This window comes from Branchiostoma floridae, chromosome 4, assembly GCF_000003815.2.
Source record: "Branchiostoma floridae strain S238N-H82 chromosome 4, Bfl_VNyyK, whole genome shotgun sequence".
Classification (NCBI taxonomy): domain Eukaryota; kingdom Metazoa; phylum Chordata; class Leptocardii; order Amphioxiformes; family Branchiostomatidae; genus Branchiostoma; species Branchiostoma floridae.
Window position 1 is genome coordinate 30300424 of NC_049982.1, and position 18898 is coordinate 30319321.

At 40.5% G+C, this 18898-nt stretch overlaps 3 protein-coding genes across 3 annotated transcripts in view; 2 read left to right on the forward strand and 1 right to left on the reverse strand.

The window, feature by feature from the left end:
* Positions 1–9763, reverse strand: part of LOC118413757 (AP-5 complex subunit beta-1-like) — a 28254-nt gene extending 18491 nt beyond the window's left edge. Inside the window, exons 1-8 of the mRNA XM_035817289.1 lie at positions 9492–9763; positions 8176–8341; positions 7425–7490; positions 6548–6576; positions 5250–5328; positions 4759–4803; positions 4507–4641; positions 3836–3913 (exon numbers count right to left, since the gene is read on the reverse strand). Coding sequence (XP_035673182.1) covers positions 3836–3913; positions 4507–4641; positions 4759–4803; positions 5250–5328; positions 6548–6576; positions 7425–7490; positions 8176–8307 — 564 coding nt within the window. The 5' untranslated portion in view covers positions 8308–8341; positions 9492–9763. The remainder of the gene's footprint in view (positions 1–3835; positions 3914–4506; positions 4642–4758; positions 4804–5249; positions 5329–6547; positions 6577–7424; positions 7491–8175; positions 8342–9491) is intronic.
* The window catches only part of LOC118414804, a 1072569-nt gene that overhangs the window by 530493 nt on the left and 523178 nt on the right, over positions 1–18898 (forward strand). The gene's annotated exons all lie outside the window — the stretch shown is intronic.
* LOC118414834 (serine/threonine-protein phosphatase 1 regulatory subunit 10-like) lies at positions 13016–18822 on the forward strand. Its single transcript, XM_035819098.1, has 3 exons — positions 13016–13181; positions 15503–15786; positions 17378–18822. Exons 2-3 carry the CDS (start codon positions 15514–15516, stop codon positions 17717–17719), a joined length of 615 nt encoding a protein of 204 aa, XP_035674991.1. The 5' UTR covers positions 13016–13181; positions 15503–15513; the 3' UTR covers positions 17720–18822.

Here is an 18898-nt window from a genome sequence, read left to right on the forward strand (position 1 = left end):
CGTTAATCGTTACTTGTTATCCCGAATTCACCGTTAAGCATTACCAAGGAGGTTCAACCTCCTTGGCATTACCAAGAAATTCTTCGTAACAAGTTATACCCACGAAGTCAAATGCCAGATAGAGCCCCTGAAAATGCAGGAAATGGTGTTTCAAAGGGTCCAGATTTCAAAATTTCTCCGAGCCTCCCGGCCGCTTCGGGTAAAAATATGTTGCGGAAGCGTCGCCCCTCCCCCTCCCAAAAAACCTTTTCACTCAAACAGATTTCAGTGTCCAACTTAGCATAGTTTCCGGCAAAATTTTCTCATCGAATGCAGAAAATGAGGTTTCTCCAGACCTCCCTTGCAACGGCTTGTGGCTTTGGTGCTCACGACGACCTGGCGAAAACATGTTTCAGGGGCGTTGGCCCAAAAAATTTAATAAAATGTCATTTGATTTACCTTCGTTTAGCCTGTGTTTACACAAGCTCTCTCGCCGGCTGGGCTTAATGACCCCCTCCCCTCCTACGGGTGGCGGCAATTGTAGGGCCGGCCGCTAGGGGCTTGATTTTAGTCAGGCTAACCTTCGTTGGCCAGCAAAATTTGTCCTTCAAAATGCAGTAAATGGCGTTTCAGATGGTCCAGACTTTTAAATTTCCCCGGACTTGTCTGGCAATTTCTCGTGCCGTCCGAGCTTGAAATGGTAAAAATATGTCGGAGGCCGGAGGTCAATTGCTACAACCATGTGTAATTTTGATGAAAATTTCATTATTCTGTCAGCAAAATTTGCCGGAAAATGCAGGAAATAGCATTTCAGAGGGCCATGATTTTAAAAAATTTCCCAGGGAGCATACCCCCTACCCCCATACGATGCGTTGCGCCTTCGGCGCTCCATGTGCTGAAAATTTTGTCAGCAATAGTCCCCCCCAGCCTACAAGAAACTTGCTGTTGCCGCCTCTGGTGGGAGCACTGACCCAGGGAAGCAAACGTCATAGACACAGCAGACATTGTCCCTGTCATTCCTCCGGGCTCTGGGCACCTTTTCCTTCTCACAATGCCATTAGTCTGATATTTTCAACCATCGAGGTAACCTAGTTTAGCGCCGTACAAAGAGGAACGAACGTCAATGTTTACTGTCATGCTTTGTAACCCCTCCTGAATTTACCGTTAAGCGTTACCGGACCTTCTGAATTTACCGTTAAGCATTACCGGGCCTCCTGAATTCACCGTTAAGCGTTACCAAGAACCCCCCATGCAGACCCTCTTCTGTGTCAGTGGGAAAGGTCACATTACCATGCATCCCTTTTTCTGAACTGAACTGGTTTTAGCCTTGGTACCAGTTTGCATCATAAGGCAAAATACAAACTGTTTAAAACTGTCTTGTTTTTTTTTGCATCACAGGGCTTGAAAGTCATTTTTGCATGCACCTTAGGCTGAGTAGCCTGTGTTTACACAATCTAGCGCTGGCTGGGGTTAATGACCCCTCCTAGGGCAGCAGCAATACTATATAATAGGGCCGGCCGCTAGGAGCGCGATTTTAGTCTGGCTAGTAGCCTCCTTCACCGGCCTCTCTGGGAAGCCTGGCGTTTTTTTTTTTCGGTGGGGGGGGGGGGGTCGATTCGCGATTTTTAATCGGGAATATTGCGGGAAAGGAATATACACCCTTCCTGGCATATTTTGTGTCCTTTGTTATTAACCAAGGAGCTTTATCTGTCACTCAAGAAAGGGTTCGATATCTGGTGTGGCAACCAGTGAAACAACCAGAGGGGCGAGTAGAACAGAAAAAACAACATCCCAACTCCCAGGATTCAAACCAGCATCCGGATCACAAATCCAGTACGCTACCGCTGTCGCCACAAAAGCTCTGAGAGCTCCTTAGCAAGGACGGTAGGAACTACTTGAACCCACTGTTACACTAGTTGGGCAAAAGCAAACTTTTTTTGGGTCTTCATCCTGCACCAGGTTTTTTGGGAAGCAGTCATAGTCACTGTGCAACAGTGGTATCAAACGACCAAATGACCAACTTTGAAAGTAGCCCCCCCCAACTAGAAGCAGTCCAGCTTTTATTTTCGAGCACTCGGGTCTGATTTTATCATGGTCATTACTGACAGAAGGGGGTCTGATAGCGAGCAGTTGTTTAAGGTAACGCAGCTTGAAGGGCAAATTGAGCAAGGCACAGCTGGATTGGAAATTAGGCACAGAGGTGCTGACTTCATTCCATGATGCCTATATTAAACCTCCTTGGTTTGAGCAGTCTATTTATTACCTTATTATAAGTGGAGTCCACAATTACCATCAAATTTTCACAAAACTTCAAGAAAAATTATTCATAGTTTACCTTTAAATTGACAAAGACAACCTTGATTTACCCTTTAGGTTTAACCATTTCATATTTAAATAGATTAGTGTAAAAGTGAACTTAGGTTTCTGAAATTCTGTAATTCTTCAGTCTGTAATTTCTTGTAATAGTGTACCCCCAAGTTCCAGGATTCTTTCTGAAGGCCTTAGGTCCTCAGCACTACAGGTAGCCAGGATGTTTGGACCTGGGGAATAATTAGTCCTTTGATAATTGATAATTGGACACCAGCATCCTTTGCATATCTATAGAACAATAGCTGACCTTACTTTGAACCCGCATTACAATAGCGCATACTTGAATTTTCAACAAGAGGAAGCAAGCCCCTGGCTTTCTTAGGCCCAATTTTAAACTTTATGAAATATTCTCTGGAACAAAAATTCAAGTGTTAATCTTATGATGGTCAAAATATGACCAACCAGATCAAACAAATCTCAAGTTGCTGACCAAGGAGCTTTCATTCTTTGCCACGTTCAACTTGGTACTGCATTTACAAGATATCATTGCATGCAGGAGCATTCGAATAGAGCAGTTTTCATTTGATGAAAACACCCATGTGTGAACAGCCGTAATGGCTCTGTCGGCACAACTGTTGAACATGTCATGGGCAACTTGGAACCCATTCAAATGAAAAAATACAAGTGAGTTAAATGAGGAATCCGATTAAAGCTTTCTGTTGGATTAAAAAAATGCGTTCACATTTAATCGGATTAAACTCAAACTTGCGACCACGACCACCCCGAGTCGGGCACACGTCGTGCTTCCAAAATGTTGCCAGACTACCTCATAATTTTGAAGGATTTAGTGACATTGATATTATATATGATAACTGTTGAGAAATTGGCTGGCTTTTGATGCGTCGACAGTCAACAAGAACATGGCGCTTGTGAGGTCATACAGGTTGAACTGGGGGTAGAAATGTTGTGCGGGGTGTGATTATACTCTACATTTAACTGTAGTACAAAATGTAAATGTATATGTTGAAAAAGTTGCATGAATAGGAGAAACTACTACTAAAACGTTTGTTGCATACTTTTTTGCCGGTGTGTAGCACTCCTATCTTAGTGTCATTGATTTAGATATGAATTATAAGGCCATTCCTGCAGAAATTCCTGCAGGAAACATTCTTCCTGCAGGAATTTACCTTTCTCCTGCAGGAATTTCTGCAGGAATGCCTGCAGCATTCCTGCAGGAAAAACGCTTCCTGCAGGAATTCCTGCAGGAAAAACGCTTCCTGCAGGAATTCCTGCAGGAAGAAAATTTTCAAAATGAATATTCATGAAAGTTATTATCATATTTCACAACTGTGCATCATACTTGTCAATCATATGTAAAGACTTTGCACCAAGTGCTTTTATATTGAAAATATTAGCACATTTCAAAATGGGAAAAACGGAATTCCAATCTTAAGATGGAGCTTCTTTTATAGTATCAGACAATAATAATAATCAAAGGTATTCAAAGATTATTAAATCATTATGGCATAATGTATTTTGTTCTTACCATATAGTTCTGTCCCACAAAAGTGTTCTCAGTCTGACTCATGACATATAGGTGGCCAACTTTTCGCATTAGGAGACCCTGTAAAACACATTATAAATCAAAAACTTTCATCAAAATAATTTACAAATCAGGTCTCAAGAATACAATCATACAAAATAATTGATAATGGAATAAAATTGCTCTTATAATACATGTAATTGTAATCAATAATCAATATATATGGTGACCTGCCACTCCAGCTCTGTCCTGCTACTTGCTACATTATGTAACCAAACACCACATGGTGTCCGCTACACCTCCAGTAACCATGGCGACACCTGCCTAGGTCATTGACCTTATTTGTTTGAAGCAGAAGAAGTAGAAATAAAGCAAAATTAATGTTTCCCTTCTATCAAGTTCCATGAAGGAACTGTAAATGCAGAAACTTTTGCCGTGGTTTAATGTTCGCGTTTTTCGCAGTGGCCGGTTCACCACGAACTTAAAACCACCGCAAACATTTTTCAATGGCAGTGAGAGACTACAGTGCATGGTGCTACCGCGAACTTAAAACCACCATGAAAAGACCTTTTTCCCACTACCGCGAAATTAAATCCCTGCAACCTTAAAGTATTTACAGTAAACATAATTATTTAGTGAATTAGAAAGTTTGACTTTTGAAGGCAAGGACTTACAGGATAAGACATCTCCATCTCTCGTAGACACTCACAGGCCACGCCCCTCAGAACCTGGTCTGGCCCACTGTTGATCTTACTGACCACATCCAGCAGGGTGTTGAGAAACTCTCCTACCAACTGGGGCTGCTCCACCTAGTGAGACAGAACAAAACTGCACTTGCATCAAACCCACTCAGTCAAGTACTGCAAATAAAAAGGAAATGTCATGGATTTTAATGATAACAAAATTTCAAGGAGTGATCTACTTACCAGTTGATCTCTGGCAATCAGTATTGTTGTTATTGCTACAAGAACCTGTATGGATATTGCCAAGAATACAGTCACGAAACATTACAAAACATTTCAAGACAACATTCACGGGTATTCACAGGTTCATTGTACTGGGGAAATTGCCCAGTTTCTTATTGACAAGCTTAGCACAAATGAACAGTGGACCACAGCTTAAAGTCCTGTCCTAAGGACTGTAACCCTTTTCGGGAGTGTGCATATTGGGTGAGCAACACAGCCGGAATTGACTCACAACTTTTAGTTCCAGAGGCAGGGACGCTAACCACTGGATTATGCATACTACACTAAAATGTACAAGTAAGACTAAAAGGACAACAAAACACACAATGCATTAAGTGATTTGTATTTCATGGATGAAATTCGTTGAGCACTTTGATGAAATTGCTAGGGCCCAGTGACGCCAACTTCACACAACTTCTCGAATCAGTGAGATATCCTCTTAAGAAACTCACCTGGCCTTTGAAGAAAGCTGCAGTGTCCACATCAGCTTGTTGGAAGATTCCTGTAAGGGATCCAACTGTCTGCTCTACACTGTAGTGGAAAAAAGGGGGGAACTTTAAGTTAAAGATGATAGATAAAACATAGTAGAAACATCAAAAGTTTGTAGGGCTTTGCAACAGTTAATCTGGCAAACAATATTTGCAAGGAAATTTGTGAAAGGAAATTTGTGAATAGTTTCATCAGGTAATGGTATGTAAAGAGCAACACCTATTATAAGCTGCAATGGCCTTAAGTGGGTAGAGTGTTTGCCTTGCATTCGGTAGGTCGTGAGTTCGATCCCCGACCGAGTCATTCCAAAGACTTTTAAAAAGTGGTACATGCTGCTTTCTCTGCTTAGCACTCAGCATTCGGGAAAGAGTATGGAAGTTGAACACACACCACTACCTGTCTGGACTAGCCCCATGCTGTAGTGATTGCGTTGTGTGGCCCAGGGCTACTGAAACGGAGATGAGCGCCGCCCTATGCGCCATCAGGCGCGGGAAGGAGTTAACTTAACTGAATTATAAGCTGCAGTACAATGTGAACAAGTCAGGCTGCGTACGTGTGTTTGAGGAAATCCACACCTTGAGCATGTTAAAGGGGCATTGCACTCCACATGGGAGTGTTATTTTCCGATAGATAGTAATAAATGCACACTACTTCACGTTATGCGATCAAGTACCCAGTTGCTCCAGGTGCCTCAAAAGCATTCACTCTAATTGAACTAATCTCATGGCTGAATAAAAAAAATGCAAAACTTTTAGGAAAGGTTACAAAAGTAATTTCAGGATTGCTAAGAAATCTAATCTTGTTATGTGTTCTTTGCTACCTTATGAGCAATTTGCCTTCTTGGTGTGCTTAGCGATCCTCATTTTTTCCCAAAATATGCACGATAAACAAAGTGTCTATGCATATGGGGAATGCATGGGTAGGGTCTGCATGGGTTTAGTGAGTGTCATATTGTTTTACAAAACACACATCGCGCAATGTGCCACAAAATTTGGCTGACTTATGTATTCATTGACACATTATCTATTAGAAAACACCACCCCCTTCTGGAGTGGAATGTCCCTTTAAAGAACCCACCACAGTTAATGTTAAGTGTTACTGTTAAGGGTTACACTTAACACCTTCCCGGTGTGAGTGGATCAATCAAATTTGTCTGGATATGCAGCTTGTACTCAACCTGGTGTGTTACACAATGAGGCAGTTTACTGGGTATGCAATAGAAATGAATACAAACTAATCAAATTTAAATCAAAGGTCTCACCTTGTGTCGGTGCTCAACAACACTCCACACTGAAAATTGATAAGACTTGATAAGTTTAGAAGAAACACTACAATCATTATGTACATGTATGTACTAGATGCATACTTGTAAACACTTGAGCGAGTACTGTATACAATGTTGGTTTATTGTCAACTTTGTTTACACTGTAATTTACACTACTAAATTACAGAGTCTATGTTCCGAAAATAGTTTCATCAGGTTGGTAGAATATAGGATGAGTCTATGTTCCTGACATGTGTGTTTGTTTGCATTGGCGTGTGCCTGTAGTTACAAAAATGTATCTGGATGGCACCGTGGAATTGAGGATGTGAGTGGGAAAATGACAGCAAAGTTGTAGGAAGTATAGATCAGAGGTGGTATAACAAGTCATATATCTTATATGAACTCAATGTCAGTTGAGTGGTAGCTATAGGAAATGATTGGGAAGATGACCACAGGTACAGGTCAGAGTTAAGTTTACTTAGCTGCTGTGTATGGACACTTTAGATACTGTAAATGTATTTAAGTTTGCGGGGATTTTATTTCGAAAAGGGACTTTTTGCAGTCGATTAAAGTTCGCGGCAACACCATAAACTGCAGTCTAATACCATAATAGAAAAATATTCGCAGTGGTTTTAAGTTTGCGGTGAAGTTGTCACCGCGAAAACCGCGAAACATTTATCTACCGCGAACATTTCTGCATTTACAGTACTTTGCTAACTAGGGGACTGGCTATATATATAGCAACCCCTCCCTGTAAAAATATGCCCAGGCTGCAACTAAAAGAGCAAGGAAACTTGCTGTGTCATAGGTGCCACTCGTAGGCATCAGAAGGATCTGAACGAAAGAACTTTTCTAGTTGCTCTGGTATACATACCCTTTCCTGGAGTAGTCCGAGTAATTGTACTTTGATAGTGTGTGATAACTCATCTGAGTATAATGCCTGAAAAACACAAAAAGAGTTGATTCATACTAAATATATAGATCAAATGGCTGAAAAGTCTTCCAATAATACGGCACAGGAATCTGGGATATATCATATTATTTATTTGGGATATATTATTTCTTGTGCCCTATATTATATATATTAGATGCACTTTGTAAAGGAATGCATTGTTGAATCAGACTGATCAAAAATAAGCCACCATTATTTTTGCACCTTATTATATAGTTATAAGTTGAATCTACCTTTTCAAACTGCACTGTGATATTCAATGCATACAAATACCACTTTTTTGTGTGGTTAGAATGTCTTGAAATGTGCACTACCAACTGCTGCCATTTTTTTCCATTGCTTATGATTTTCCAGTGGGCTACCAAAAACTAGGGAACTTTGCTTGCCTTATATTCATGTTATTTATCAATGCTGTATCAAAATGTGATAAATGACCAAATATGTTGAGAATTAGAAACAAATCTCAATCTGAATAGATCTAGACATTTTCAAATTCCGAGTCTTTGCCAAAATTCTCCAAAATGTACCTTTAAATCTTTAACGTTATATATCTTGCATAAAAAGTTCAGGACGATTTGGCTAGAAATACTAGAACAATAAAAAGGCTCTGAAAGGGTTTCTGTGCACATATTGTACTTTGAAAAATAACACTGATAAAGATGTCCAAACTCACCTGAAGTATATCCAACACAAACCCTTCCTCGTCCATCCTCTTCCCTACCAGGTAAGCCGTCGGGTTGGCGCGGAAAGTGTCCATCTCGCGTAACCACTGCTCGCCAGAAACAGTAATACCACTTCCGGCCATCTCTTACAATGGTGTATAGGAGATTGATAGGGACCTGATCAGCAGATATAAAAACAGATCTATGGGTGATATGACACTAATATCATAACTTATTCCAACTAAACATAGAACCAAGCACCAGGGAGCATAGTTTACAAATGAAGACAGGTACATGTAGGTACTCCTTCTCTATTCTATACCACTCTACTCTGCTCTACTCTAGATCTACTCTACTACATTCTACTCTACTCTTCTCCAATAATTCTAAGTTCTATATTCTTTTCCAACTCTATTTTACTACTGTAACAGAGCAGCCAGATTTGTTTCAAATGTCCCGAACTGTCCAAATTCTCAGACAAGCGTTTCTAAACAGTTTCAGACCTGGGTTGGGATACTCTCAAAAACAGAAGAACAGCAAACAGACTTACCATCCTCCAGAAATCTAGATATGACCTCCTAGCCCTACCGGTCGATCATTACTTGCAGCTGAACCCTAGGCAATCCCGACACAATCATCCAAATTCATATAAACCCATTAAGACAAATAAAGACTGCCTCAAATATTCATTTTTCCCAAGAACTGCCACCGATTGGAATACTTTACCAATTACTCTACCACACTCCAAGCTAACCCCACTAACTTTAAGGAAGAGGCATTACAACATCTAAGGAACAGCCAATAACAAAACAGCACTACGCCCTGTGTGGTTTGCCCCAACAAACTAGGGGTGTTGCATGTAGAACAAGAACAAGAACTCTACACTACTCCACTCTACTCTTCTGTAACTCTTAACGTTACTCCAAAACTCTTTTCTCCTCTAGTCTTCTACTAGTACTCAACTCTTCTAAACAACAACATCAACTCTATTCTATTCTGCTCCAATCTAACTCAATTCTACTCTACCCTCCACTCTACTCTATTCTACTCTCTACTTTTATCCAATTCTACTCTCTCAATGCATTCTAACTCTACTCTACTCTATTCTGCTCTACTCTACTCAAGCAACTCTATTAAAACTCTACTCTCTCATTCCAACTGTAGTAGATACTTAGTACTTCAATCATCTACTCTTCTCTACTTCAATCATCTACTACTTTTTTTCCTATTTGACTTAACTCTCTTATTCTTTAGTTTACTCTACTCTACCCTCCACCATACTCTACTCAAACTCTACATGCGTTACTCTGGTAGTCTGGTTACTCACCAAAAAGTTGTCCGGTCGAGCGTTCAGAAAAATGGGGGAGGGGGGCGTGACCAACTTCACATAAATTTACAGCCTCTCATAGCTTACGGTTAACGAGAATATACCTAAACATGTGCCACATTTGAAGAAGAGTTCCTGGTCAGAAGGTTGATATAATAATTAAGGCCCAGCAAAGAAAACATGCCTCAAGCCAAAGCAAATAATCGTAGCGACAGCTAAAATACGCCAGTGTGTAGCCATGTTTGAAGGCCAAAGGTCATTGGGTTAGTTCATTTGTGTCGGAGAGGAAGTCTGGATATCATATAAGCCAAAATATAGCACATAAACGGAGATATTTCCATCAAAGCTTTCACGAAATAACGCAAAGTATCGCTATTTACTTAAGCAATATGAATTTTACACGAATCTGGCTTCAAGTTTAAGTTCCGAACTCTTAAGTTAATCTCCAAGCAGATGCTGGGATAACAATTGTCAGAAAAAACAACAACGACAGTTTAGAAAGGTTTATGATTTCCTACTTGAACATTTGTTTGGATACTGGATATAATGAGCTGCATGGTACCATTACATACAAGGGATCAAAAGACACAAATTAACGAGGACTAGTTATTGTTTGTGCACTGAAAGGCCCTTATTCAACGATTTGCATAAAAAAATAAGTTGATCATTTCCTTTCCTCAAACAACAGAAGATGATCACAAAAATCAGTTAAGAAAGAAGGCTATTAAAAAAAACAAGCATTTCCTGAACAATTGGACAAATGAGGTCCTTATTTTGCATTTATAACGTTATCCAACGATAGTCACCTTCATGTTGATATACGAATGGCAGATGTATGAAATTCCCACATTTACATCATATACCACCATAGAAACTGTGGTGTTTTCTTATTGTTTATGCAAATGAGACGGTCTTCACCTGCATATTTCTATGTACGATACAGTATTGATCTCTTTCTCAACATCTGCTTGGAGTCAATTGTCAATACAGGTGCAGCAAGGCACGTTCAAATGCACACTAGCACCCCGGAGACATGGTCTGTTGTGGGTAGCAAGGCAAAACTACGAAAACCTCGCCCTCCTTTTTCAGCACTCGAACCCAGTGCTGAGGATGGCGTCAGCACTGGATTTCCAGTGCTGAATGTTCGTCAGCACTGGAAAACCAGTGCTGACGCGCTCTCAGCATTCGAAACGCCGGCTTCAGCACTGGAGACCGAGTGCTGATGAACATTGAGGATTTCCAGTGCTGACGAACATTCAGCACTGGAAAACGAGTGCTGAAAGAAATTCAGCACTGGAAAACCAGTGCTGAGGGAGTTTCAGCACTCGAACAAGGCCGATCAGCACTGGAAAACGAGTGCTGAAAGAATTTCAGCACTGGAAAACCAGTGCTGAGGCCGTTCAGACAATTGAATCAGCACTGGAACACCAGTGCGGAAGGCGAGGTTTTCGTAGACTTGCGGTAGCAAGATCGCCATAGCTAAGCCTGTTTGACTTCCTGCATTTCTGTCAACATTTCTTGGTATTTGCCAGCTTGTAACGTCGGGAGGTCAAAGTAAGGACCGTACGTACTTTGACCTTTACCTTGTGAAATGCTTGCCATTATGCTAAAGGAACGGCAAGTACAGTACCAAGAAATGTTAACAAAGGAACTCAGTTTTCATAGCTATAAATTTATTTCAATGCAAAGTGCTAACGTCACAGTGCACGTAACGAATTCAAACCTATATTTCCCTTTGTCAAGGTTATTTTCGGGTGCGTATACTCGTGTGCCTGTCCGTCTAATCTCCAAGCAGATGTAGAGTGACACGTGCAGACAGCCAAAGAGTGTTCATTGACCTTCAGAAGCCCGTGCACACTCCTAGGCCGGCTATACTCTTTCCCAGCCTTTGGTACTATGTTATGCTACCGTAGGACCTGCTTGCAATTGAAGATTACGTCTGCATGCCTGTCTGTTTGTACCTGAACACCACAACTTGAGAAGTCATGGCTTGATCTTTTTTTAAGTTTGGGATGTTGGTAGGCAAACGGAAGAAATGATTAGATGATTGGGCTCCTAGTAGCCTTTATTCGATTGGACTGTGAAGGACATACAGACAGGGCTGCCCTGATCTCCAAGCAGATGTTTGAGGTGACAAAATCGTATTTCTTTTACTAGACAATTTTCTGTACTCCTAACACCAGTACTTTGAGATGAGTCTAGCCCTGTTCACAAAGACATGGAATTTGAACATAGAAATTGTTGATTCATATTGGAATAATTGTGAATCGTCGCTTAATGAACATTGAGAATGAAAGATAGTACAGCAGAAGCCAGTTAATTGCACAACGGATTAACACACACTTCTGTTAACTGCACGGAATCCCCAAATCCCAAACCGGTGCGGTCCAGCTGGATAACTTCGCATTATTGTACCAGCCGCATAATTGCACGAAATTCACTGGCAAATAGGCCGTGCAATTAAGCGGCTTCTACTGTATTGCTTACACACTGGATTGAATTTGACATGTACTTCTGTTGAAATGTTTTCTTTTGAAGCTTAGTTCCGTGTCTAAACCTAAAACACAGTGTCGCAATTGAATGCTGTGCAAATGCAGGAAACGTTGGTTCAAAATACAAGTCTCCAAAGTCCAGTACGGTCTAAACTCAGTCATGAAAAAATACTAAAAACTTTGAGACTATAAACAATCTGGCATATATTTTGCCTATCCCATACTATCATATCTATCTTGAAATTGTATATTCCTAAATTACATACTGGTCTTTATTTTCGAACGTTTGAAGTCCTGATTGAAAAACCTTCTAGGAATCTATTTTTTATGTTGATAAGGTTATTGTTGTTTCTGACAAGTAAGACCACGTCAAATTAATTCTATGGGTGACATCCACGCACTGAAGATTCGAAGTCTAATGCTATAAATGCGGGAGGGCGAAAAAAATCTTCAAGCAGATCCTACGGTAGCATAAGATAGTATCAAAAGCTGCCAGAGGTGTGAAGCCGGCTTAGGAGTGCGTTTGGCTACCTACATGGCAAATGTACACCTCTTGGCTGACTGCACTCCTTGGTCAGTTCAGTACTATCTTATGCCATCGTAGGATCTGCTTGGAGATTACAAAAAAAAAACAAGAAGGGTAAAAAAAAAACAAGATGCTAAGACTTACATTTTGAAAATAGAGATAAACGTTTTATCAAAAATAAAGTGACAAAACATTGTATCACATACAGCCAAGAAGTCTTTTATTCCTGTATTCATTTTTCCCAGCATGAATTAATACGAAAACCAACGCACGATCTGATGTCATCCATATAATTTACTTGCCTAGGCCTAAATAGAATACCTGAATAGCCAGACAAAAGGGTCCCAGATTCGGTGTCACACAGCGACATCGGGGAATGGTAACAAAAGTCACGGGGCGACCGACCAATGATGTAATCATCTACGCCAGGGAGCGAGCATTTTTGTCAACACTACATCTCCGCATTATGAGTTGCTACGCAGTATTCATGTTCCCGGTGGGATTGTTTCTGCATAATTAGATTGCGCACCTAGCTCTACCAGGTACGGATATTGGGTTCATAGCTAGAGCCCGACAAGACACAAGGCACAAGATTTGACGGGTTTGAAGCCATAAGACGGACGGACAAGACTCTTAAGACCAAGGGATCAGTGCCAAGACAAGTGTAGCAAGGTAAGATCGGGAGAAATAACCGTGAAATAGGGTCTTGTTTTTGACAGGTTTCGCAGTATACGTGTCAGTGGTGATACCATACAGTACGGTAAGAGTCGACTTAGATTTTAACTTATGTTGGCAGATTTTTGTTTGCTTTTTGTCCTAATAGTTTCACAAATGTTTCTAGTTGAATACATAATTTGTAGCAAGAAATATCGGGAGAAATAACCGTAAAATAGGGCCTTGTTTTTGACAGGTTACGCAGTGTATAATACGTGTCAGTAGTGAAAGCATACAGTACGGTATCAAAGATTCGACCCAGATTTTAACTTACATGTTGACAAATTTTTGTTCTTATGGTTTCACAAATGATATTTCCAATTGAGTACATATCTTGTAGCAATGTAAGTTCGGGAGAAATTGACGTAAAATAGGGTCTAGTTTTTGTGACAAAGTTCGCAGTGTTGTATATACACAATATATGTGTCAATAGTGCTAGCGTATACAGTACGGTAAAGTTTGAAGGCGGTTTTAACTTGACAGGTTTTGGTTCTTATAGTTTAACGAACGATGCTATCATTTCACTACCTTAAAGTACCTTACCTAGAAAACATTGCGGCATACTGTATGGCCACTTCTAAACAGGAAAGAAAGGATATTTGACTGCACTATCAATTTCTAAGCTTCCGTAATTAGTTAGTGAAAAGGAAATTTCATTACACCGCGCCATATTGAAAAACTAGCCTAAAGGTTGCTTGCTAGTGCGTATAAAACGGGTTTGACAACCCAATTTTCCGCGGTCTAAATTTTCAAATCCGTGCGATTCTGCCTAAATAATGGAGTTAAGAACAGCATAGTTTCTTAGTAAAGACAGAATTGAGAACTTACAACCGAGTGATTGGAAACGTTCTTTGTTTGTTTAAAGAAAGGATTCGAGTTGGAGTTCCCCTTCATTTGCAACCTGTTTCCTTCTTGATTACCGAATACAAAAATGTCTTTAAATGGAACAAAACATAATAATTGTTCCGTATCATTTGCGCATATTTTTACAGTTAAAATGGAAACCTTAGACCCTTTATCATTATGAAGCGATAGATTAAGTGGTAGTACCATAGTTCTATATGTTTAACTCCTCTGTAATCAAATCTAGTGGCAGTATAGATTACCTGTTTTGTTCATCCTATGGTTCAATAGGAAAGCGGCAAGTCGTGATATTTCACCCCTAGTCTTTCATGTAATACTGAAACTACTTCAGGTCATGTTAGGAAGAACGTGCAAAAAAAATAATTATTTGCAAGATATACAATACACTACTAGGTAGACTTACCAGAATTCTGTAACAAGTTGAACGACAATTTAAGAAAAATCATTATAATACCTCATCAGAGATGGTAGTGTAACTATAACAGCTAATCAAAGTTTAAATATTTAGCACAAAATCACCTCCAGTGTGTATATAGAAAGACCGACCTAAATTCTAAAGAGTTTTTGCAAGTCATTCGTTGACTTGGAAGTAAACAAGTCATATCATACGACAATGCAAGCCTCCGCCACGAAAGCGCTAGCAACTTCCTTAGTTAAATTACTTGTGCACATTTCATAGTTTCATAATTTGTTTCTTCCCATGTTTTTCTTTATTCTCGTGACTTAAAATCAGAGTAACAACGTTATGCATATCTCCTATGGTATTGAATAAAGCTCACCACCGTAAAATGTAGATCCCGAAACATTTTTTTTTACTCCTAACACCTTTGACTTAACAGTAAATCGCTATGTAAAGTGATACTAGATTTTCCCTATACAGACAAATGACTTGAAAGGGTGCAGGAAATAATTCTTACGTGTAAACCTACACGGTACCAAGACTGGCGCCAAATGTCCAGGTATTTATGCTAGCAAACGTGGGATCGAGAGGTCACGAGTTCGATTCCTCACAAGACTTTGTGTCCCTGGAAAGGGAACTCAATTGAATAGAAAAAGACGCGTACGATGGAAGCTCCGCCCCAATAACGTGCCCAAAACACAGTGGCCTCTGCCGGACTACACTTACCTACTTAGCAATGGGTAGCATTAGTATGGCTTTAAAACAAAATACAGTAGAAGCCGTTTAATTGCACGTCCAATTTGCCAGTGTTTTTATCCGTGCAATTATCCGGGTTGAGTAGCAATGCGAAGTTATCCATCCAGACTGCATCGGATTGCAGTTAACCGGCTTCTACTTTAAAACATTTGTATTTTATTTTTGAATAAAGAGAGTAAAGAAAATACGTACTCGTAGACGAAAATGGCAAAAACTGTCTTTTTATAGACGTTTGACAAATCGTACCCTTGTTCTACAGACTTGCAAACCATGGGAAAGATAACCACCAATCCCGGGGAGAAGAAGCCTGCAGAGCCGGCGGTCGAGGTGCAGGTAGAGCCGACCGCCCCGCTGCCTCAGAAGGTGACCGCGACCGAGCTCCCCCCACCGATTACCGTGATAAATGCACCCCCACCACGTAGGAACCGCCGGTGCTGCATCATCACCCTGACGGTGCTGATCGTGCTGATGGTCGGCATCTCCATCACTCTGGGCGCCCTGTACATGAGGAAGCACCACGGCCGCGATCACGACGAACCCGACGTAAGTCTAAACTCCTTTTTTTTCTGTAACGGAGGGTGCCCTAACTCCGACATACCCGTAACTTCGGACGGGATTTTAATTTAGGGTCTCATTATGTAGAAGTTATGTTTTCATCTACAATACTGAATAAAATCCAAAGTTAAGGTACAGAGTTGTCGTGCGGATACAGGTATTTGTGTATAGTGGTCGATTTTGGCGTTACAATGAAAATTTTAGCTATGTGTAGTGCATCCTATTTGTGTTTTTTTTTACCTCCATAAAACCGGATGTATTGTATTCAGTTGGGCAGCCTACATTTGTACCTGGGTGTAAGGACTCCAATAATATCTTTCATGCTAAGGAAAAAGACATACAAACCACATGCAAATAACCAAATGCTACTAAAAACATAACCTTCTCGGCGAAGGTAATAATACTTATAGAAAGGCATACGTGACAATTCGTGCGAACGTTGACCTCTGTGGTGACCTTGCGTGTCTGGTCCTGACAGGTACAGCACCGTACCTGGCGCTGACTGGCACTCCCGACATGCCCTGCGCGCAGTCAAGCGTTCATGCAAAACCGTCTCGGTCACGCAAATATTCAAAGATAGAAAGATGTAACGAAGTTGATATATTGAAATGATATCCGCACATAAAGATAGGAATCATTTTCTCCATTTGCACCGTTTGAAAAAGAACAACCATTTTTAAAATCGAATATCTTAAATTTGCTGTACAAAAGAGGAACGTATTATTACACTAAGAACTTAGAACTCAAAGGTCTGTAGTGTATGTAAATACAATCTTACAATGTTACAGATATCATTTTTTGGGCTTGACACCGCCCACCAAGAATGCACTTCATCGTCTATACAATTTGCCGCTCAAATAACGTTACAACTAGCTATGTTGGTGTTTTTTGGATCTAAATTAAAGTAAGAGGCTTGTGAAGACCATTGGCCTGTCGGTATTTTTAGTCTTGGGCAAAATTCTTCGTGCCGGCCCGTACCAACGAGCCATGTCCCGACCCCGGACGTTTTCAGCGGGATGTTGTTGTGTAAGGCCATGTTGATTTGATTATATGGATGACATCCTCTGGGAACCCTAAAACTTATGCGAGCGTGCGTATAAAAAAAATTTGGCCAAAATAGGTACCTTCATAATAAAACTAAGGGACAAGGAAGATTGAACAAATGACTTAACACACAAATAGCACCGGAACAATAGCATAGTATTTTTTTATTTAATTTTGTTCTTTTTCACTTTGGCTTTGGGACCTTGCACTTTGGTATTAATATTTTACAACATTAGTAACTGTTTTCGATATTCATTTGCAATCTATGACATCTATTTGAACTACACAATATATGTGTGTAAAGAATTATTTACTGTATAGAAAAACAGAAACTTTCAGTTTACTTTATACTTCGCACCCTATTTCCCTACACCCACTCAAGTTTTGTGTGATGAATGTGTTCCTTTTGTAAGGTCATAGTCTCTGAAATCCGGTTGCCAAATACTGAACTAAACGAAAGAATATCTATATTACTATGTACTAGATGTGTTTTTTCTTCTTTGATTAAAGAGTTCATTTTGTTGTGTTCACGCAGCACTGGGAGGGAGAGAATGACGGCGACTGGGATGAGCTGATGGGCGGGGGCGGAGACAAGCCCGGACATCCCGGTAGCCACAGCGGAGGACACCGTCCCGGCCACGGCAGTGGAGAGCACCGCCCCGGACACGGCAGCGGAGGACACCGCCCCGGCCACGGCAGTGGAGAACACCGCCCGGGCCACGACAGCAGCAGCAGCGAGGAACATGGTCACGGTGGGCATCGTCCCCACCGTCCCTGGCCACGCCCTTCTGGAGAGCCACGCCCGTCTGGAGAGCCACGCCCGTCCGAGAAGCCAAGGCCCCGCCCATCTGAGGTTCCGTACCCACCACCACACTAAAGAGATCCCGGCCGAAATATTAGCCCGTTCACGGTTGAAACGCGCATGTGCTGTGTGATGCATTGTGGGTAAAGGGTTGCAGTTGAACCCTCTGAGAATTTTACAAAATACGTCTGCACTTACACATGTAATAAACGTGGTTTAGACGAGAATTGTTTACTCTTTGACCTCTATCTTTGACCTTTGACCTCACGCATGCGTAGTTACAACTGTGGACCGGCTTATGATTGCTGAAAAGATGACGGAAACTCTTTTACTTAAAGTGTGACAAGCTAATCCGGAATGCGAAGCATTGACATATATTCTACCAAGAGGAGGTTATGGAGCCATCCCAGCATTCCTTGCGATACACATTGCACAACACACGACTATCAAGAAGAATATAGGTCTAATCATGTTTACAGATCAAATTGTTCCGGTTGCTTCATTGTCAAATTTGAGTACAATATGACGAGTGTATGTTTGACAGTAGCCACCTGGGATGTGCAATGTGAAGTATGCGTTGCAAGGAATGCTGGGACGTGTGCATAACCTCCTCTGGTATTTACTAAAGTGCCTTGATGCAACTAAATGGGAGCTTATAATGATACGGTCATCTTGTTTTTTGCTTTAATACATGCATATAAAAAGTCATTCAAGGAAATCTGCAGCGAGAATTAATATTCGTAGAATTCTAAATATTGTGGAATTCCGAAGGAATCTTCTAAAGGGAAAAGTTTAGTAATGGCTTTATGCCAACACTCGTTGTCTGATGATATGGACAATTGCTTATTCGCTTCAATGCTACATTTTTATGGAAAATCGATGTTAACATCAGAAAGCAACAGTGGAGATTGATTTGGAGAAAGTTCAAGATTGTATCTTGTAAGAATTGTTTAATTAAAGCTGAGTTGTAGATTTTCTTCTCTGTATAATGTAAACATGGATGTAAATATTCATATGGTGCCTATATCGAGAGGGACTTTATATTTGTTATTAAACTTACTATCAAAAGAATATGCTCTATACGATTGGACTGAAATACATTGGATGAGGCAACAAGAATGGTACGTTGTGCTTTTGTAATATTGCTAGTCGAGAAATAAAAGATGCTATAAAGTTTACAAGTCTACATTCTTTATCATAGGATATAGTAACCATACATTACTTACCTTCGCCAATGTTATTTTTCAATAGCCT

Excerpts from the sequence above, each read along its gene's own strand:
- LOC118414834 (XM_035819098.1), top strand. The coding sequence starts at position 15,514 with ATGGGAAAGATAACCACCAATCCCGGGGAGAAGAAGCCTGCAGAGCCG. Across the intron at positions 15,787-17,377 it reads GCGATCACGACGAACCCGAC|CACTGGGAGGGAGAGAATGA; the intron begins GTAAGTCTAAAC and ends GTGTTCACGCAG.